The sequence below is a fragment of the Buteo buteo genome, chromosome 2 (assembly GCF_964188355.1).
Source record: "Buteo buteo chromosome 2, bButBut1.hap1.1, whole genome shotgun sequence".
Taxonomy (NCBI): domain Eukaryota; kingdom Metazoa; phylum Chordata; class Aves; order Accipitriformes; family Accipitridae; genus Buteo; species Buteo buteo.
This window is the reverse complement of record NC_134172.1, coordinates 2,051,881-2,071,909: the sequence shown is the minus strand read 5'-3', so window position 1 is coordinate 2,071,909 and position 20,029 is coordinate 2,051,881. Positions and strand designations below refer to the sequence as shown.

The window sequence follows — 20,029 nt, the reverse complement described above, 5'->3', positions numbered from 1 at the left end:
CCCTTTTTTATCACATGGTGACTCCCTTCCAAGCAGGAGTAAAGCCAGGGAAAAGGAAGTAAAGAAACAGACATTATTTTTTATGCTGAAAAAAATGTTCTGTTTTAACCTAAACAATGACAAATTTCCTACCTGCCCCACCCAGACCGTAATGGGGCATCATAAGCACCAATTACGTGTTTACAACTGAGTAGTCTTGCAGCGTTACAAACCTGTATTTGTTTGACGCCAAGAACTTTGCGTAGCAATAGAAACCCACAAGATATTCTTCCAATTTATATTCTTCACTTCATAGGTTTGTTAATTCTAGCCCCTGATCTCTGCCCAGACCCCTACGGTGGGTATCTGAGAACAGTGCTGGTAACCAGAACATGTGAATTCTTCCCTATCTCTCATTCCCTCAGGCAGCACATTTCTTGGCTTGCTTGTGGTGCCACAAAGTCTGTGCATGTTTTTAGAAGCAATTGAAGTACACTCGGTCCTCAGTGTATTTTCAAAGCTAAAGCATTCTCTTTTCTCAGGCAAAGCTGTGCACCCAAAGACTGAAAAATTGAAAGATTTAATTGAAAGAATTAAGACTATATGTTCCCAGCAGAGCACTGACGCTGTTTTCAGAAAACAAGTAATGATATTCCAGTGCACCCTGGTTGCACACAGTCTGTCCTGCCTTTTCTGTAAGGGTCTGTGAGCTGAGCCAGCTTAACCCCTGGCTGATGACTTCTCGCAGAGACCCCTGCACATGCACTTCACATCAGAGGCCAGGAGGAACAGGCAATCGATCCTTTTTTTTCTCCATAACCCAACATGACATGGATTCCCCACCTCACTGATGTCCACTGGTCAAGTCAGCTAGGGTGGGATTCAGATTAAGACCCTTATATGCAGAGGTGTCTATAAATTCTCCCTCTGTAGTCACAGGTCAGACACACGCTGACTGGTTTCATCCCTGTTAACTGTAATAGGATTTTTTACACACAGCTCATGCAATGATGATCCCACACAGACATCTGAACAAGGATATTTTCATCTTATGAGACCTTGCCTTCTCTTCTTTCTCCGTCATCATGGGGAGGGTAGCCATAGAAAAATATATCTTGAGATGCACTGAATCTGTAAACAAAGAGCAGTATAATATAGATCACTGTTTATTTTCATAGGGAGAGCTGCAACTCTGAGGATGATTCTGTGCTTTGGGACTTCTCAAAGCTTCTCTCCTTCATTTGTAGACCCAGTATCTTAACCTAAACTAAGTGCAACTTGTTATTAGCTCTCTGGTGTTTCTCAGCTAGAAATTTTATAACGTTGCTAAGGAGATGGAAATTGTGTTCTTGCAGCTGAGCTTCAAAGCAGACAGGAGTCATCAGGGTTGATGGGATCCATCCCTGGAAGAAGTTTCTCTTGTTCTACCAGGTCTAGTCCTGTTTACTCTGTCTCTCGTTTCTCTCCTACAGGCCATGCTTATCGCCGGTGTGACCTGAACGGGAGCTGGGAGTTGGTCCCAGGCAACAACCGCACCTGGGCAAACTACAGTGAATGTGCCAAGTTCCTCACCAATGAGACGAGGGAAAGGGTAGGCAATTCCATTTGTGCATGGAGCATGAAGTGTTGGCCTCATCCAGGGCTCACCTAAGGAGCACTGTCTCATTTAAAACCCTTGATGAACTCTCTAGTTTGCTGCCTCCTCTTGGAAACTATGTCCGAGTTTTCCAAAGCCACATCTTTGTTTTGATGGGGAATTATTTGAATTGGAAGTTGTCCTCAAAGCCAGAAAACATTCCTCCAGCTGCCATAATCCCATTTGTAAAGAGATCTTGGGGAAACTTGAGGCGGGCTCAGGGGCACTAAGAAGTGGTTGGAGGTTGTTCCATGCCATTGAGACTCCCTCTTCCCCACCAGGCAATCCTTTTACTACCAGGTTGTTACCAATAATTCCAATGCTTATGTGCTTGTCTGTGCTAGGGGATGTACAAACACAGAGCTCAAAGTTGTGTCAATCAAACCAGTAGCAGCCCTGCTTCTGTAGGTGATTAACAGAGAACCTCTTTATTGAGAGGTATAAATTAAGGATCAAACATTTTACGTGGTCTGTTCATTGGAGATGGGTGGGGACAAAGTCCTTTGCTAAAGCAAATTAACAGGTAAGAACAGATCTTTAACTAATTCTAGTGTAGTCACAATTTTGAAACGGGGACACCAGTCCAAAGTTAGAAAAGGGATTCATAGCATATGAAGAGGGTTTGTATGCTCCCAGGGAAAAAAAAAGAAAAAAAAGGTCTCTATCTATACATCAGATCTATGGGCCTTATTTTTACACAAATTCAGGTGATTGGCAAAACAGTAGCTGGCAGAAATTTCCTACCTCTCTGTCTGGGTCTGAGCCCAGCCGGGGCTCTGTAGTGCCTCTGAATGTTTCCCAAACCGAGTGCATCACAGAAGCAATTCTGTGCTAATGTGACAGCAAAGCTGTCAGTGGAGTCACCTGAGAGGATGTGACCTTTTTGTTTCGCAGAGAAAGACATTTCCACCCACACGCGGCTGCTGCTCTATTTCTGTAATTTGCAGAGAATTTAGCAGAAACCTCTGGTTTCTCAGTGGTACTTGGAAGATGTCCTCCTTGGATATGGGGTACGGCACTAGGGACTGATCATTTGCAGCAAGGGTTATTTTCAGACAGTTGGAGATAAATATCTAACCACAAGCTTCACGGTAGGGACCAGGCTTGAAGATGATACACAGTCCCTTTGGGAGAATGTTAGTAATTTTAATTCCAACCACAGCATAGGTTTTTGTATTATTTTTTTTTTCTCAACAGTGAAGCAACATATGAATGAAGTTGTTTAGTGAGGAAAGATGTTATTTGAACATCTGCATGCATTACATCACACAGTCAAGGAACAGGCAAGGTTGTATGCACCAGGTACTGCTCCAGCCACTTAATAGCAAAGCGTGTTGTCTCAGTGCTGGACGGTGTTCACTTTTAGAAGTTTGGTGGGACTCATCTTTTCCCAGTCCATATAGTGGAAAGAACTATTTTAGCACCAGAGGTTTCTGGGAAGTTTCTGGAGTAGGTGTGGGAGTCATTGAGCATCTTGCTTACGCTGAGAGCTTTACTAAATTGCACAACTCCTTGACCTCGCTGAAGTCATTGTCTCCCCCGTCCCACCTCTCTCAGCTGTGTCCCAAGATGGGAGTCATCTGCTGCAGACCTCTCCATCTGAGCAAGTCTCCTAGATTTCCCCTAGGGAAGGGAGGTCCCTTCTTTTAAACCTCCCATGCTGGCAGCTAGGACTTGGTCAAGGTAAAGCAGTAGGGGAAGGGTACGAAGGAGAAGAGAGTTGTCCATTTGTTAGCAGCACAAGGAAGAAATAGAGACCTTCCACTCCCAGGCTGGTAAAAAAGGCTGAAAGCAAAGTCTGTTGTCCTGGGTTTCATGTACCTGTCTTTGTGTTCCCTGGGTGTAGAGGTGGTCACTGCACAAGCAGGGGACTTGGACTGTGCTTCCTAATGGAGAGAAGTTAGATGAGGTGTCACAATGCAGAAGACTTCATTTTTATTCTCAGCCTCTGCTGTTACTTGGAAATTAATGCTCCTCATGACCTCTCCTTTTATGAGCTGTTTTGATAAACTGTCCTAATATAGTCATCCTCATTATTCTGTACACAAGGCTCAGTCATCTTTTGCCATGAGCTTTCTGTACTAGCTACACAGAGGTGAACTTAATGATATTTAACGGTAAGACAAATTAGACCACCATCGTTGTTCAGATTAAATGGGCAACATGGTATTGCCTAAGTGATGCCTGCCCAGTGCAAAGAACGTGAGAAAAAATGGAAGTTTCCCCCAGCTTTGGAATTGTATCTTGATTAACAAATACTTTTCAACAGCATCTATAACTCATTATTATTATTATTATTATTATTATTATTATTATTATTATTACTAACCTTGTATTTGCAAGGGTTTGCTTTCCTCAGCCCAGCCCTGCACTCACCTCCTAGTGATGCTGCATGCTGTCATGTAGTTGCCATGTCTTACCATAAAGGTGGCTGCGTTTTAGTGACAAGTGAAGCAATGCATATACATCCACTGTGGGTCTCTTGGGCCTTCCAGTATGAAAAGTGCTCTGGAAATAAAAGAAAAAAGGAATGACCTTCTTTTTTTCTCGGTCGGGTGATGAGTTTCAGAGAGCAAGGAAGGCCTCTTGTCTTTCACACCCAAGCATGGCTCTGAAGCACTGGTATTAATAAACCTTCCTTTGATTTTTTCCTTGAAGTAAATATGTCAAGAGATGTCAGAATCAGGGAATTTGGCAAGATAGACTAGTCGTCTTTAGAGAGAGATTGTTTTCTATTATTATTTCCCCCCCTGGGGAACAGCATCTTTGCGTCACCAGTAACAGCTGCATTTAACCAACATTTTGAAAGGAGATCGTGGGCTGACTCCGAGTAGGACAGCATCCGAGCAGATGTAATCAGAGGATCTTTTGAGAAACTATGCATTAGAAAGCATTAGGAAAAATCTGTCTGTCTGTGACTATATATATCTCTCTCTCTCTCTGCATTGCTATCTCTAGAAATAGGCCTATATCTATAGATAGCTGTATATACAGATATACACACCTAAATAAACACCCACGTCCATGTGCACACACACATATATATGTCCATGTATGTTTGTTTAGGTGTGTAGTTTTCTCATTTTAGCCACTGTGGGGTAATTATAAAATTGACCAAAGCAGCAAACAGAGAGCCCCAGAGAAAGTTTGTGTCTTTCGCTACCTTTTCCTGAACCGTATAAATAGGATTATTTCACACAGAGCAGCACGGAAACCGCTTTCTGAAATTAGCAAAGTGTGCTAAAGCCATCAGAGCCAGGAGAATTAACAGCTCGTAACTGCCCAGTGAGCAATTGCTCTTGGGCTGTTTTCTAAGGGAAAATTAGTACTGCTGAAGGACGCTGGATTGACGTCCCTGAAGATTGATGTCCTCTTTTTAGCCAGGAGAGCAGGTAGGCTGCAGCTAGCTATTGAAGTGTGTTTCCCCAAATACCTTGCAGATAGCATTAACCTTACCGTGAGCAACCATGCCTCGGACACGGTCTGTAGAAGACAAATTTTTAGCATGGGGTAGGAAGAAGTTTTGTGGAAAGGTGTCTTAGCAGCACTGCATGGGCAGATAAGACAGTTTCCTTTGTGCCTTTGGGCAGTGCTGAAAGCCACCGCTACACCACAGTCTGTATATATTCTCTCGTATTCTGCTTTTAAGAGAACCCTTCACCAGTGCAGCAGAGATGGTGGAATATCTTGTTCTTCCACTCCTCCCCCAGGAGACATGCGTGGGCATCCCCCATCCCAATTGCACCCTGGATCTTCAGAAAGTCTCCCTGCCTCGGAACAGATAAGCGGAGAGATCTGTGGCTTCCCACCCCAGGACCTTGACCAGGCAGCTCTGCTTTGTTTATTTTCCATCCTGTGTTTAAAGAGAGACAGTAGGACAAGGGAAGGAAGGGGAATGGATTGGCCAGTGTTCACTCTTTGAGGAGGGCAGTGCAGTTAAACACCAGCTGTTTACGTGTGTGCTGCATGTTTCACATCATTATACGAGCTGCTGAACGTTGGGAGAGGGTATACAGCACTGCTACGTAACCACGAGATGATAGACACATAGGTGTATATACATATATTTACTCTATATTTGTTCTCTTCTTACACTCTTCCCTAAGCATCTGTTCGTGGGCATGTAGGAGACAGGCAGCGGGACTAAAAGGACCTTTGGTCTGGCCCAGATTGGCCATTCTCCTTACAGCTTTCTTAGGTTCCATTAAAAACAGGAGTGAGGACAACCTGTATCCTTGGAGCTCTTCAATCTTTGAATAAAACGGCACATGTGGGAAGTCCTGATGTGCCGCTGGCATTCGTAGGCAGCTTTTTAGGCAATTTCTCTCCAAAAATCATAGTAGCGCTTTGACTATGGACCCCTTCCCTTCCGCACAGCCAGCTAATAGCAGCACCTTCAGCATGGTCATTTTTCTGTTTTCAGACACTGGCAGGAGTAATGGCATATTTTGCTCAATAAGCAGAAATTTCCTTCATTCCCATCTCCCCCAAAACAACATTAATGCCAAACACATCTTTTTTTAAGGCAGGTCAAACCCATCCTGTTTTCAAGGATGAGCTTAAGGGTAAATGTGACCTACATCTACTGAAATCATGGGGAAGGGGAATATGAGCCAGCAACTTGGGAGGTTAGCTCAGCTTGGAAACCACCAGCCTAGCAAGATGGACCGTCCTAAGATCTAACCTCAGCCCACCAATCCTGTCTTCATCTGTCACTGCTTGTTTATATCATAGTGGGTTTACTGCTTCCAGGGAAATCAGAGAGGCCTCGAGAATCTATCACATACCGAACACTATGGGAAAGGCACAGCATGTTGCAGGGCTGCTTTATCTAAACTCCATTGTTCAAACCAAAAATCTTCTATGCCTGGCCTTTGTTCTTGGAGCTCTCTGGGGTCCTTTTAAAAGCGAACAACTTTGTGTAGCCTCAAACTGATGGCATAAAACTTGTTTACATAGTGTATACTGAGTTACACAGATGAAATGCCATCAAAGTGTCATTTATTGGCACCATGAAAGACGGGCAGATGTTTTAAACTGCGTGTAGGAATTAAAAAAAAAAAAAGCATCATTGAGATGTGTTCTTCATTCTTGCAAACAACCCTGTCATCCAGTCCTCATTTCATGCCTGTAGGTTAGGTCTATGGGCTCCTGTAAATGCTCTATCACCTTTTAGTATGGTGCTGCTGATAATAGTCCATGCCTAAAGTCTGCTGAGAAAGTCTGGTTGTTTATAACAGCAACATAGTAATATTTCAGATGAAAGCACAAGGATTCTCACAACACAACACACAGGGTCAGATATAGTCCCCTTTTACCCCATATTTAACCATTGCTGGCCCATAGTAGATGCTCAAGGACAGTTTATAAAGGCTGGCAAGCAAAGAGTGTTCTTGTCCCTACTTACAGCCTTCCAAGAGCCTGCAGCTGTGGGCCATTCTCAGCATGTGATTGTAGCTAGGATTTGGAGAACTTTTTTTCTATTAATGTGAACAGCAGATTTGGGCCACATTTCTTCTGTGGCCTCCTGGATATCCTGTGGCTGTGAATACTGTAGGGCACAACATGGAAAAGCGCTACCTTTCAGGAATACAGCTATGGGGCACACAAAGAGCTCAGATGCCTTCTGAGACATGGGTCTACTCCCACCCTTTTCCTTTTTCCTTTTTTTTTCATAGACTGTTCTATAGCATTGAACAACTCTCCAGCTCTGCTGACTGCAGTTAAGGGGTCCAATTTATTTGCCTACACTCAGACACCTGGTACCACCAGAGATGCATTATGCTACCTACGGTATTAGCACAAGGCTGGCAAATATCAACACCCATGCTCTTCTGGAACAGTTTCTGGGGTCCACATGGGTGCTTTCGATCATCTCCCACAGCACTTAGTGCTTATGTGTAGGCAACTGAATCTGAAGATCTCTCCTTGTTGACTATCATGTGAACATACTTAACACACACGGAGATGCACATTTACACATCTGAATTGGGGTACCTTAGTCTGAGAGCTGACCCCAGTCACTACCCAGATTGTGAGGATGTGAAGTGCCCGGCACCTCTATAGATGAGGGGAATAGAATTCTGTAGCAAAAAGTCATGTTCAACACTCAGTGTTTTCCCTTAGGCTTTGGAAATCAGCGACTGTTTTGTGCCTTTTGCAAATATCCCTTCTCCCTGCCACTAAGCTTTTTTTTTTTTTTTTAGTCACATCTTTTATTGTAAAAAAAGGCAAGAAAGGCAATGACTAGAGCTAGTGACAGAGGCTTTCTGGCATTGCTTATCATTCAAAGCAGTAAAATGCTTCCCCTGCTAATTTCAAACATGTCATTAGCAACATCTGAATCGGCAGCTTCGAGAAACTTTGCAGATACTTGATCTGGAAAGCCCTTACATATGCTTCCATCCTCATATACTGCTAATCCCACCCTTCAGCATAGCCTGCCAACCCTTCAGAAGACCACTGGATCCATTTCAGCTTCACAGCCTGGATATTGCAAAGCCTTGCTATTGTCTCCCAAAGGGGGAAAGAAAAAGGAAGAAAGGAGAAAGTTGGATACAGGGCACGGTGCAATGGTATTCACTCAGGATGGAGTTTGCCACCAGTCGTCAGGAAAATACATGTCTCAGTCACCCACGTCCCTTCCTGTGACACTGGAAGGAAACAGAATACATGAACACCAGAGCCCTGAAGGTTTCATCCAGATGCTGAAACACAGGTTATGTTTCTGCCCAGAGTTAGATGAGATGTCCTAGGGTATATGAGACAACCACAGGGGAACTGCAGCTACAACATGGGACCTACAGGAAACTCGTTCCCTTCTGTAAAAGCAGCTTGAAGCCAGACAGGACACTTGGGTGTCTAAAATGACATGAGACACATGGAAGGACAACTGAATTGAGTCCTAAGGGTCACGAGGCCTCTTACCTGAGAGTCAGATGGATGGGATTTGCTATATAAATGTAAACACCTCTGTTTGAGCTAGTGACCCTGGACTCCTCTTGTGACAACCCAGTCGATGCAGCTGATAGCTGAGGGCACCATCCTGTGATTAAAATAGATAAATTGCAGCTTACGGCACTCCTTTCTTACTGCTGCTGAGACCTCAGGTGGCCAGCTCTGATAGAGCTATAGACATATAAATTAGAGGACCACATCCACTATGTACAAACTCCATGTACCCATGCTAGAATTTGAGGAGGCAGAAATACTCTTCACACAGGCTGTCCTACAGCTGGCTGCAAGGCACGAATAAAAGCAGAGCCGTGGTTTTGCAATGGATGGGGCCTCAAAAACCCACGCCTGGTGCTCTGATGTAGCTCTCAGCTGTCCTGCAGAGGAAAGCAGTTTTCCTCTGGATTCAGATCAATGCACATGATCTCCCCATTGGTGGAAGTATACAAATTAGGAGTCAGGTTAAGCCCTGAGCACAGTATGAAAAAGTAACAGCCAGCTGCTCTGAGGAGCACACCTGGAAGATGCCCAAACTGCAGGGAGTGGGGAATGCAGGGACCTTTGTGGGAGGGGGGCACATCCAGCCCGTGGATGCCCATGGTGGCTAGGTTTTATTTATTTTGTTTTTTCCACGCACTGAGTTCATGCAGAAGCCATGGCCGGCTCTGTTTTGGTTTCACGTTCTCCCAAAGCCACCAGGCTGCTGTGAAGTTTCTACCCTGAGGTCAGGCTGGTGGAAAGATGAGATGCAAATGGGAGCAGAGAGGAAGTCTCCCACCAAACCAAGAGGGAGGCGGAAAGGGAGATCTTGTTACGGGTTCAACACGCAATACGTCTGAAATAGTAATTACATTTTTTACGGTTCCCTCTATTGTCAGTCTCTGAGTTACAGCTGAAGTGAGGTCGGGAAGGCAGGATCAGGTGGGCTAGCTCGCTGCAGATGGATCGTTTCACGTGGCTATACAAGAGAGATGGCTGTGGTTTGGTGGAGCTTTGCAATGGGCGACCAGAGAGGATGAGGGAAAAGAAGTGCCCTGAGGCTGTGCAGTGCCTGAGACCACCACAGACCATGACCTAGAGAGGATTCATGGTGCATGACTTGATGGGAAGTCATTTCACCAACCCCAAAACCAGCTCAGCCACATCAGGGGGCCTCATCCTGCCCAGCACCCTCCAGGAGCAACCGCAACTGGCTCAGGCATGCAAAGGCAAGGCCTCCAGAGCGTTCTTCTGGAGGCCCTGTTGGCAGGGAAAGGGGACAAGTTGGGTACTCCTTAGGGAGATGGCAAGAGGCACAGGAAAGCTGTAAAAGATGGGAAAAAAGGGGGGGTCAGAGCCGCCCCACACCTTCCCCGTCATTACCTTATCCCAGCAGGGCATGGGATGGAGTGGGCAGAGGGCGACATTCAAGGATGCCAGTTTTGAAACTGATGTTTCCTAATCTTGATATTGTATTGTGAGTTTTACAATATTTTGCTGATAATCCCAGCCCCTGGAATCATAGATATGGAGGTTTTGTTCTTCTGGTTTTACTTTAGCTTTTTTTCAACTTTTCATTTTTTCAGTGCACTTGTCAACAGTCGAAACAGTGAAGGATTACTGCAGGAGTCAAATTAAATGACACTGGTTAAAGTGTCACACCTTTTAAACCAGGGTCCCATGATATGGCAAGGCCAGATTTTTGTAGAGGGGGTTGCCTCTTCCAGTAGGTCAGTGGATGACCAGTGATGGTCAGTCTGTCTTCAAGGCAGACTCAGAGACATTAGGTAGAGCTCCTGCTGTAGGAGGATGGTCTAGTAAGTAGTGCACTGTCTTGAGACTATGGAGGTCCAGGTTGTGTCCATGGCTCAGCCAAGCATGACCTTTGTGGTCTTCTGCGAATTACTTAAACTCCCATCCATCTCAGCTCCAAAAAGAGGGTTCTCAGACCATGGAGGTGGTTGTTTCAGCTGGCAAATGACTCAATATTTTGTTACCTGGAGGACCTTTCCTGATTCAGCATTGCGGTTTCCACTGAGCTGGGACCTCCCTTGTGCTAGGAGATGAGTGAGACCTGGAATTGCCTTTAGAGCTTTTTTTTTTTTTCCTCCTGGGTAAATCCAGGTCTCACCATTCCTGAGGACAAACACTCCTGGGAACTAGCAAGCAGGAGCTGCCCTCCCAAGGGCTGCCCTGTGCAGCCTTTTGGAGAACCTCAACCTTTTGCTCCTGAGGCGTTCACCAAGGATCTAAGCACCCCATCCAAAAAATCACCTTCCCTGAAGGCTCCCCATTGTGACACCGGGTAAGATTTGCGGCACCTATGTCTGCAAGAAAGCACAGCAGCATGCATGCATGCATGCGTACATGTGTATGTCTTGGCAGTTCTGACTCAACATCCTTTCAAAACGAGGCCCTGTGGTTAATCAGAGGAATTAACCACAGCCTCCAAAAACGTCCTGCCAGCCAATCAGCAGGCCCTTCCCAAGCCCATTGCTGCTACAACGGTGTCATTGTCTGATAGGAACGTGGATCTTTCCGGTTAAATTTCTGAATGGGGATCAGGGATGCTTTTGTTCAGCTGGGCAGCGTAATGCCTCACAACTGCTGATTGACCAAGAATCCTAAACTTGCAGTAGGATTTTTATTTTTTTTTAAATTTTCACCATGGAGGCAAATGTTTTCCAGTTCAAAGAGGATTCCAGCTTGGCAGTGGGAAAAGTGCACCAGACTTTGAAGGGAAGAAGCTTCCCCCCCAAAAAAAAGCTCTCAAATTTTCTCACATTGGCTTTTTAGTGCCTGCTGCCTCCACAGATAGAGATATATATACACATATAAAAATACGCACATACACACACACTAGATTAATATTGGCAAGCGCACCACTCTGCCAATGGAAACCGCAAAGAAACATTCACATATCTGGGGATTCTGATGTAATAGGGCTGAGGTTTCGCATTCCAGGACAGCATTTCTAGCCTCAAATCAAAATCAGAGCTGTCATTCAGAGCCCAGCGTTACTAATGTTATTGCAACCCAGCGGGTGGGGTGAGGGAAAGACGGGAGGCAGGGGAGGAGGGAGCGAGGAGAAAGATGCTGATTTGGTTGGTTTCTTTGGGGTTTATTTCTAATTTCAGACGATGGAAGGCAGTACAAGTTAGGATGACGGCAGGCGTTTTAACCCTTTTCAGGCAGATATTCAGTAATCCCTGAGTTAAGCTGCATGTCCCAACACAGGATGAAGAAAAACATCTCAATATTTAATGGAAAGCTCAGGTTTTCTAAGCCCAAAACTAAAATATAGAGGGCCAAGAGAACTAAAACCTCCTACAGAATTAATTACTATGAGCTCTCCTGTCACAGGACCTTTTCCAATGGGACTCTGGCAAGCTAAAGTTGTGTCTGGATTGGATAACCACAGTCATAGGCTGCTTTTGATTTTTAAAAAAGAAAAATATATGCAGGTGACACCTTCTCATATCTCGCAGCCAAAGTATATCCTCCCCATGTTTTCTGTGGTGGGTTGACACTCCACCAGCCTGGACATCAGTCATTCAGCAATGGTATGGCATAGCCTTATGGCTACATTTTACAGTTCCAGCAAAAATCCCAGGTCAGTGGGCATTTTGTTCAAGCAAAAGTTGCCAAGTGATCTCTGGATTTAGCTGAGAGTTTGTAAAGCGCTTTGGGTTCCTTTGGGATGAAAATGCTGCAAACCTCCCAGGCATGGGATTAACACAACTCCATCCCTAGTCCCTTGCAAAAATCCCAGCTGCCCCCAGTCATTAGGAAAGATGAATACCACTTTCCAAGCTGCTCTTATGTCAAAAAGGTGACAACAAGTGTGATTGCCAAAGTTTCCCAGCCCCAGAGCTGTACACCCCCAGCAGGTATGATAGCCTGAATCTCTGTGCTGCTACCATGGTTGTGTTACGATGCAGTAGGACGCGTTCTAATGTGACGCTATTTTTTCCATCATTTGTACTGCAGGAGGTCTTTGATCGCCTCTATTTGATTTATACTGTTGGATACTCCATCTCTCTGGGATCCCTCACAGTTGCTGTCCTTATCCTGGGATACTTCAGGTAGGCGGCTCTGTTTCTACCTAAGCAAGTTGTCACTAGACTGGAAAAGCCTCGGGCTTTCCTAAAGGATAAAACTGGGGTGGCATGTGCTTCGTCAGCAAGCCACAAGAGGTTGCATCTGTGCTTTGGGCTGTGTTAGTGTCACTTAGGCCAAACTTCTTGGGGGATGGTGGGTGGGTTGTCTGAACTTCTTCCACTTGCCTGCAATGGAGTTTTCTAGACCCTCTTTGTAGCAAACGGGAAGAGAGGTGTCTCCAGGAAGAGGTTTGTCTCCCTTGGAAGACTATCGAGGGTTTTCTGCCCCTATTACCCCTTCAGATGACTGGCTTAGATTTAGATGGCTAATTTTTAGATAGGTTTCATAAGGGAAATTCCACTCTAAACCCAAATATTCATGAAGGATAGACCAGTTGAAGGGAACCCCAGCCATGTAGAAGTGCCGGACTGACTCCTCCAATCTCCCCATGCTGCTGCTGTACCTAGGGATCCAAAAATGATCACTCACCCTCCTATCTGTGATTGTCTGACCTCCCTTTCCACCACCCCTGCCAAGGGATGTAGACCCCTAAATACCATTTTGAACCCATGCCATCCATTCCTCAGACCTGGCTGTTGCATTTTCTTGCTGAAACAGAGACCATGGGATGGGAGGGATGAAAGGTGTCACTCCCAGCGAGAAGTTTGTCCTTTGGGAAACCGTACCCGGTGAGCTGCAGATAGAGCAGGGTGCTGAGCCCCGATCTCCTGAGCCCCAGCTTTGCTTCCCTTTGGTGGCTGGCAGTATCTTCTCCTAGCAGACAGCAGGACCCAGACAACAGCTGTGGAGGGAAATTCTCCACGCAGCAAACAGCCACGTGGTGTCTGCAGATGGACTCAGCAGCTCCCACCGTGCAAGCTCAAGCTAAGCCCCAGACACATACCACTGGGAATAAAATGCGTGGCCTTTGGCTCTAAAAGTGCTCAGACCTCTCTGCGGTGAGCAAAAGGAGGTCAGGGGATTTGCTTGGACAGCAGAGCATCCCAGTGTCCTAATCTGTGACACAGACAAGCCAAAGGGGACTGCAGACCCCTCCTGGAGGCACTTCACATGAGGGAGTCCCAGAACCCATCCCTCCCACCACCCTCCTGTCCTCCCAACCCTTTCCCTCCTGTTTCATTTCCCACTGGACACCGGCAAGGTTGTTAAAATATTTAATGTCCATGTATGCAAGAGTACTCCTAGTTTCAGGAGACATGCTCTCTCTTTATTCATGTAGTCAGAGCACTTCACTTACAGCCCAGACTACATGGGCGACTGGGCTAAAGCATCTTTGTCCCAATGATCAAAGCAGCAGCAGGGGTCAAACCAGATTTTATTCCAGATAGCACATGATCCAGAGATTCACTGACTACCTTTCAAATGCAGGGAACAAAGCCCATCTTCGTTTCTACCTCAGCAGTTCCACTTGGCGTAATTTTTATTATATTAGCACAGGAAACAACTGTTATTACTATCACAATCTCCTCCAAAGGAGAAAAAAACACATCTTTTATTTTTTATTTCTGTTATTGGAGCTGGGGATTTGAGAGGGTATAAATCCATTCATAAATTCATGCATGGCTAGCCAGGCAACAGAGCTATAGAGGACAGAAGGGGACCCCAACAGGTCAGTTAGTTAGTTCCTTCTTCTCCCCAAAGGCATGATCACTGTTTCTAAAACACACCTGATAGATATGGGTCTAACCCATTCACTTCTTACCATCCAGCTTTTCCCCAAAAAGGATCTTAAAGCGCTTTACAATCAGCATTTGCGGGGTCATTGCTGCCATTGCTGGGGTGGAGCCCAGAAACTGTTCAACATCACCAAGCAAAGGATAGTGTCTCTAACAGCAAACAGGGAAAACAGCCCAGCACACTATAGTTACTGCTATAGTTGCTTCTAAATTTGGAGTGGGCACAAAGATTAGCAGTTTACAAGAACCTCTGCAAGGTTTTTAGTGGCCACAAGTTCTGTAGCCTTTGCAGTCCATTTGCTCTGCACAAAGTGCAGAGAAAAGTGAAGTCTTTAAATGCAGGGTTTGACTTTGAGAAGGGTAGATTTGTTGGAGGGGTGGATTTAACAGTGAAAGGGACACACAGGATACACACTTTAGTATCAGTGAGCACCGTGCGTGTGTCCTGCCTTCTGTCTGTACATCTTGGAAAATGACTGCATGCCTGATGCACACTTGTTGCACGTGCGCTGAAAACCAGGGACGTGCTCCTCGTGCACACACTGCACACAGGGATGCGCGCACACTGCACAGCTGTTGGCTCACTGCACACGCCCTGCGCAGCAGATGTGCATTCTCTGAAGGTACACTGCACGCTGGATGCACGCTCACTGCACACACCCTACGCATCGGCTGCACGCCCGCTGCGTTCATCCTGATGTTCACCAGATGTGCAGACACTGCACAGGTGCATCATAGCGAATGCACCTCTGCCTGCCTCCAGATGCACGCGCACTGCACGCACGCTGCACTCCAGATTTGCACACACGGAGCACGGACTGCACATCGTGTACCCTCCTCCAGCTGCATGTGCGCTGCACACACACCATCCTCCAGATGTAGACTCGCTGCCCACTGCATGCATGCATGCTCACTACCCATGCCCCATACAGGCAAAATGCATCCCTGTTTCTTCGCAAGATTTCCCAGTCAGAAATAAAGGAGTTTATACAAGTACAGGCACAGCATCGTCCTAATGCAAAGTCAGCAGCAGTGTGCTGCAGCCAAACCCCTGGAGTAGGTATGAATTCATTTACCAACCCCATGGGTGAACCATAAGCGCAGGGCAGCAGCACTAGTACTGGTGGCAAGGTGCTGATGAGAGGAGCTGGGGCTCTTCAGAAGCAGAGGTGACCCTGAGTCTGTCTAGCAGATGGGCTAAACTACTCCAATCCTTCTCTGTCTCCTCCTCCAGACGTTTGCACTGCACTAGAAATTACATCCACATGCACCTGTTTGTCTCCTTCATGCTGAGAGCCGTGAGCATCTTCGTGAAGGACGCAGTCTTGTACTCCGGGTCGGCTTTGGAGGAGATGGAACGGATCTCAGAGGAAGACTTGAAATCCATTACTGAAGCACCTCCAGCAGATAAATCGCAGTTTGTGAGTATCGCCGGAGCAGCTGGTTCTCCAGCCTTTGTGCCTTTGTCCTCTCTGTTCAACACCTCGCCTCTTTCGAGGGGATTTTCCGCCCTACTGAGGGTCACCCTCCACAGCCTCTCCCCATCCCTTCCCACTACCTCTCAATCACTGGCGCAGAGGGACTGCCCAGCCCCAGAGCTAAGGAAGAGCTGTTCCCCATGGCAGTCAAAGGTAAAGTCGAGGTTGATGCCTTGGTTCCCATCTACAACTATTACTTTCAATGTTCCCCTGATGCCCCCTAAAGTGTATGGCTCTGGAAACTCCCCTGGCTATCCCAGTGCGAGGCACGTCGGTGCTTGCATTTCACAGCGTGTGCTTCTTCCACCACAATGTGCAATCGGCTGATTTTCCACTTGGAGCTCCTCTCTGCATGACACATGGAGGCATCACTGTGCTGTAACAACTGTGGCATCAAACTGACAGCCCAGATATAGCAAAGCCATGGTTCAACGTGTCTTGGGAGGCTCTCAGCCCTGACTCCAGAGGCAGCTTGTAAGGAAGAAGGTCAGCAGTAGACATCTCACCTCACTGTAATTTTGCAGCAAACCATAGCTAGTTGCTCCTGTTCTGATATATCACTCCCATCTCTGAAAAAAAGACATTCTAGAAGGGATAATGGAGGGATTATGCACTGCCATAAGAAAGGGTAGGGTTCATCTGCAAAAAGCAGATGTCTACAAAGGAGACACCTTCATTCAATCTAGTCACCTCAGGTTCAATCCATGGTCAGCTGAGTCAGTATGGTCAACACAGCCAGTCGAGTCAAGGGTATCACGAGCCACATCCTAAAATAAAAAATTGAAGTGAGGTCAGTTGAACTTGTCTCCAAAAGTACATGTTTCTTTTCACTGTATAGAAAGCTCAGATGGCAATATCTGCATCGTCCATGTGCTGGGGGGGGGGGGATGAAGCCCATCCTCGGGTTTCAGAGTTGTCCCCACCTGCTGAAGATGTCTGCTCTCCTTGTCATTGGTCTCATCCCAGATTTCCCATGGTGCATCCTAGGTATGACAGCTCACCATCCATGAATTGTCAGATGCTGCAGAGGCAGAGGAGGTAGATTTTAGTATCTAAGATCAAGGGTTACAGAAAAAATCTGAGCTAGCTCAAACATCCTAGTGGAGTGGCTCTCGCAATGTGGTAACAAACTTTCTGCCTGTGTATTCATTTGGGTTCTCAAATAGCTTGTGCTACTACCAGGGACCTGGCCACCAACACCTCTGCATAAAATCTTCATATATGAAGTGTCCCACTGTGCATCCAAGTCCTCCCAAATGGAATTTGTTATCATGTTTCCTTCCCATTTCAGAGATCCATTTCATTAATTTGGTGAGTCTTTGGCTGGAGGACTCAAAACACTCCCTTTTTGGAAAGAACACAAAATGTTTTACTGTATTGTTTTCTGTTTCTCCTTGGGCTGGACTCATTATAAGCAATAATTGGGATAACACATTGCATTCTTTGAATATTAGCAATTTAATGGCATTTCCCATTCTTCCAAATTGAAAGGCAAACAAGTGATGAAGGCAACAATTAATGTATTTCGTTTGTTTCCAAGTGAAGTGGGACTTTTGCAATTATTGCCTGTTGCTCCTTGTGTGGGGGTAGATGGTGATTTTTTTAAAATATAAAAATTATTATTAAATCTGAATAGGGATTTTTTAATTCATCTTCCTTCTATTTTAACTCACTTTGTCTGTAAAAGAAATTGGGTGTAAATGTGTCCATATTTTATATATATATATATGTATATAACATGTGCATATTCATTTTGATTGGCAAAGGATTAGCATAAGAGCTGTGCCAGAAGAAAAAATTCTCTTTTTATTTACAAAGTGCATATTATTGACATTTTCTGCAAGTTGCTTGTATTCCTCTCAAAGGAAGGAGCAGTATGGAGCTGTACTGCTGCCCCGGGATGTGTTTGGTAATCATAGGCTTCCTGCGAAATCAAACTACCCAGAGTCCGAGCATTTCCACATTGACAAGAGATGGCTTCATGTGTCCCTTTGTACCAATTAACCCCATCGTCATTACTTTGCAGCCTTTCTCTACTAGGGCTGAGAAATGTTGGAAGAAGGGTGGCTTCTCCCCGCTCTGCCAGAAGGGCAGGGGAGCATTCAGTCGCAGTCAGGGTTTTCCTCTCAAGAAAGCAAAGCCTTGCAGGCCGGTGTGGAGTGAGAGGTCAGCTTAGGAGCCCATTTAAGACCAGTGTGTCCTGGAAGACTCTACCAGGCCTTCCACCTCACAGCTCAGGTCTGTTCAGAAAACACCTTGACATTGTGGGTGAAATCCTCCAGCTTCTGTTTGCTCTTGGAGGACCAGTCACCAAAGCCTACAGCAGCCATCTAGGGTGTCTTCTCGCTCGTTGAGGAAAGACAGGCAGCCCTGGAGAACCCTGTCTTGGACATCCGTGACAGGATGGCATGACTCACCCTCAGCACAGCGCCCGCATCTCTCCACGAGCCGAGGAGGGAGTCCTACTTCCAAGCGACGTGACTTGCACCAGGTCACCCAGAATGAGGTGACTTGGCCACAGCCCTTTGTCCTCTAACATGGACAAGAGACACGGGGAAAAGATGAAACACAGCTGCCCTAGAAGGTGTGTGAGCCCCTCATCACCGGGCTTGGGAGAGAGTAGGACCAGGTCAGCATCTCTCCACATGTGCCCTGTCCTCCTACTCCTCCCAGCTCACCTGCTGTTGGAGACAAGATGTCAGGCTGAGGGGAAGCTTCCTTCTCAATTGTTCATCTCTTCTGTTCTTGCACTGATTTTTGCCCCCTGTAAAAGCTCTGCAACATAATTTTCTGATTTTTTTTTTCCTTTCTCCATCTTGTTTTCCAGCCCATCTTGGTAAAGTATGGCTTTATGTAGAACAAGAATTTCACACCATGTTCCTCACATAGCCCTGTCTTTCTGTGGTCATTGCAGGTGGGCTGTAAAGTAGCAGTTACCTTCTTCCTCTACTTCCTGGCAACCAATTACTACTGGATTCTGGTGGAAGGGCTCTATCTCCACAGCCTTATCTTCATGGCATTTTTCTCAGAGAAGAAGTATCTTTGGGGATTCACATTATTTGGCTGGGGTAAGTCATGGCTGCTCCTTACGTCTGATCTGTAAGAAGCCTGTTGGAGGTGGTCTTTGAAGCAGATAGTGCATATACATAAATACGGGAGAGGAGATGGAGGCAGGGTGTGCATCAGAGACATAGTGACTCTTGCAAGGACAGGTTAGCTCTCTTGTGAAGGCTTTATAATTTCTAAATTGTGGTATTTACATTGTGGCACTTCCAGGATCTCTGGAAGGATCCGCCCAGGCTTGGAGAGACAGCACATCTTGCCATCCTTCCAGGGCAGCAGATGTGTGCATGCGACAGCTGATTTTAGTGCACCCTCTGAGTTATCTCCATCTCTGCCAAGTGCCTCCTCCTGAGAAACAGGCGTTGGGCTGGAGGGATGGAAAGTTGCGTGAGGCTGTGAGCATCTGCTTCCCACGGCAGACTCAAGCTCTGATTTCCTACCTCAGATTTAAGCTTTAAAAAGTTCCTGGTGTTTCATGAGCATTGGAGCACCAGTAGAAACCTGCAATTTTGGGGGAAGACCTTTTTTCCCGTTTCTTTTAACTTGGGCGTCTTTTCTCAGAGTAAGGAGAAAGGGGCGGGATGTGGGTGCAGGGAGGGTGCTCATTAGTGGAAGGCATTGTGGGCACGCACATTTCAGACGAGAATGTGTTTTCCGTTCACTTCTGGCATTAGCTTTGGCTTGCAAGGAGTTATGAGGTGCTGGTAGGCTGAGGACGATAAAACAACTGCCCACAGTTGCCTGAAGTGTGTGGACTGTAAGGGAGAACAGGAAACATATTAGATGATCCTCCAGGACATAACGAAGAATAATGGGGTGTAGGTCTGCATAGGAGCTTACAGCAGGAAAAGCCTGTTCAGAGGTGTCTATGGTCACCTCTAAACCGTATGGCCCAGGAGCACTTCCCAGCTTCCAGGTCCAAAATGCACCTGGCCACACCCTGACTGCATTTTAGGACAAGATTAATGAGTGCACTGCACCATCCCTATTCCAGAACATGATTTCTTCCAGAATAAAACTGGTGTCGTTAACAGTGGAGCTCTGAGCGAGCCAGATAGCGCAGAACCGAGTTTATGCAGGACTGCTGGTTTTTGCTTTGTGAGAGCAAGCAAGGGATTCAGTAACCCAGGGCAGTCCAGCCC

The 20,029-nt window shown here is 46.1% G+C and overlaps 1 protein-coding gene across 1 annotated transcript in view; it reads left to right on the top strand.

The window, feature by feature from the left end:
• Positions 1 to 20,029, top strand: part of PTH1R (parathyroid hormone 1 receptor) — a 120,257-nt gene that overhangs the window by 82,377 nt on the left and 17,851 nt on the right. Inside the window, exons 5-8 of the mRNA XM_075043622.1 lie at positions 1,452 to 1,570; positions 12,539 to 12,633; positions 15,581 to 15,767; positions 18,739 to 18,892. Coding sequence (XP_074899723.1) covers positions 1,452 to 1,570; positions 12,539 to 12,633; positions 15,581 to 15,767; positions 18,739 to 18,892 — 555 coding nt within the window. The remainder of the gene's footprint in view (positions 1 to 1,451; positions 1,571 to 12,538; positions 12,634 to 15,580; positions 15,768 to 18,738; positions 18,893 to 20,029) is intronic.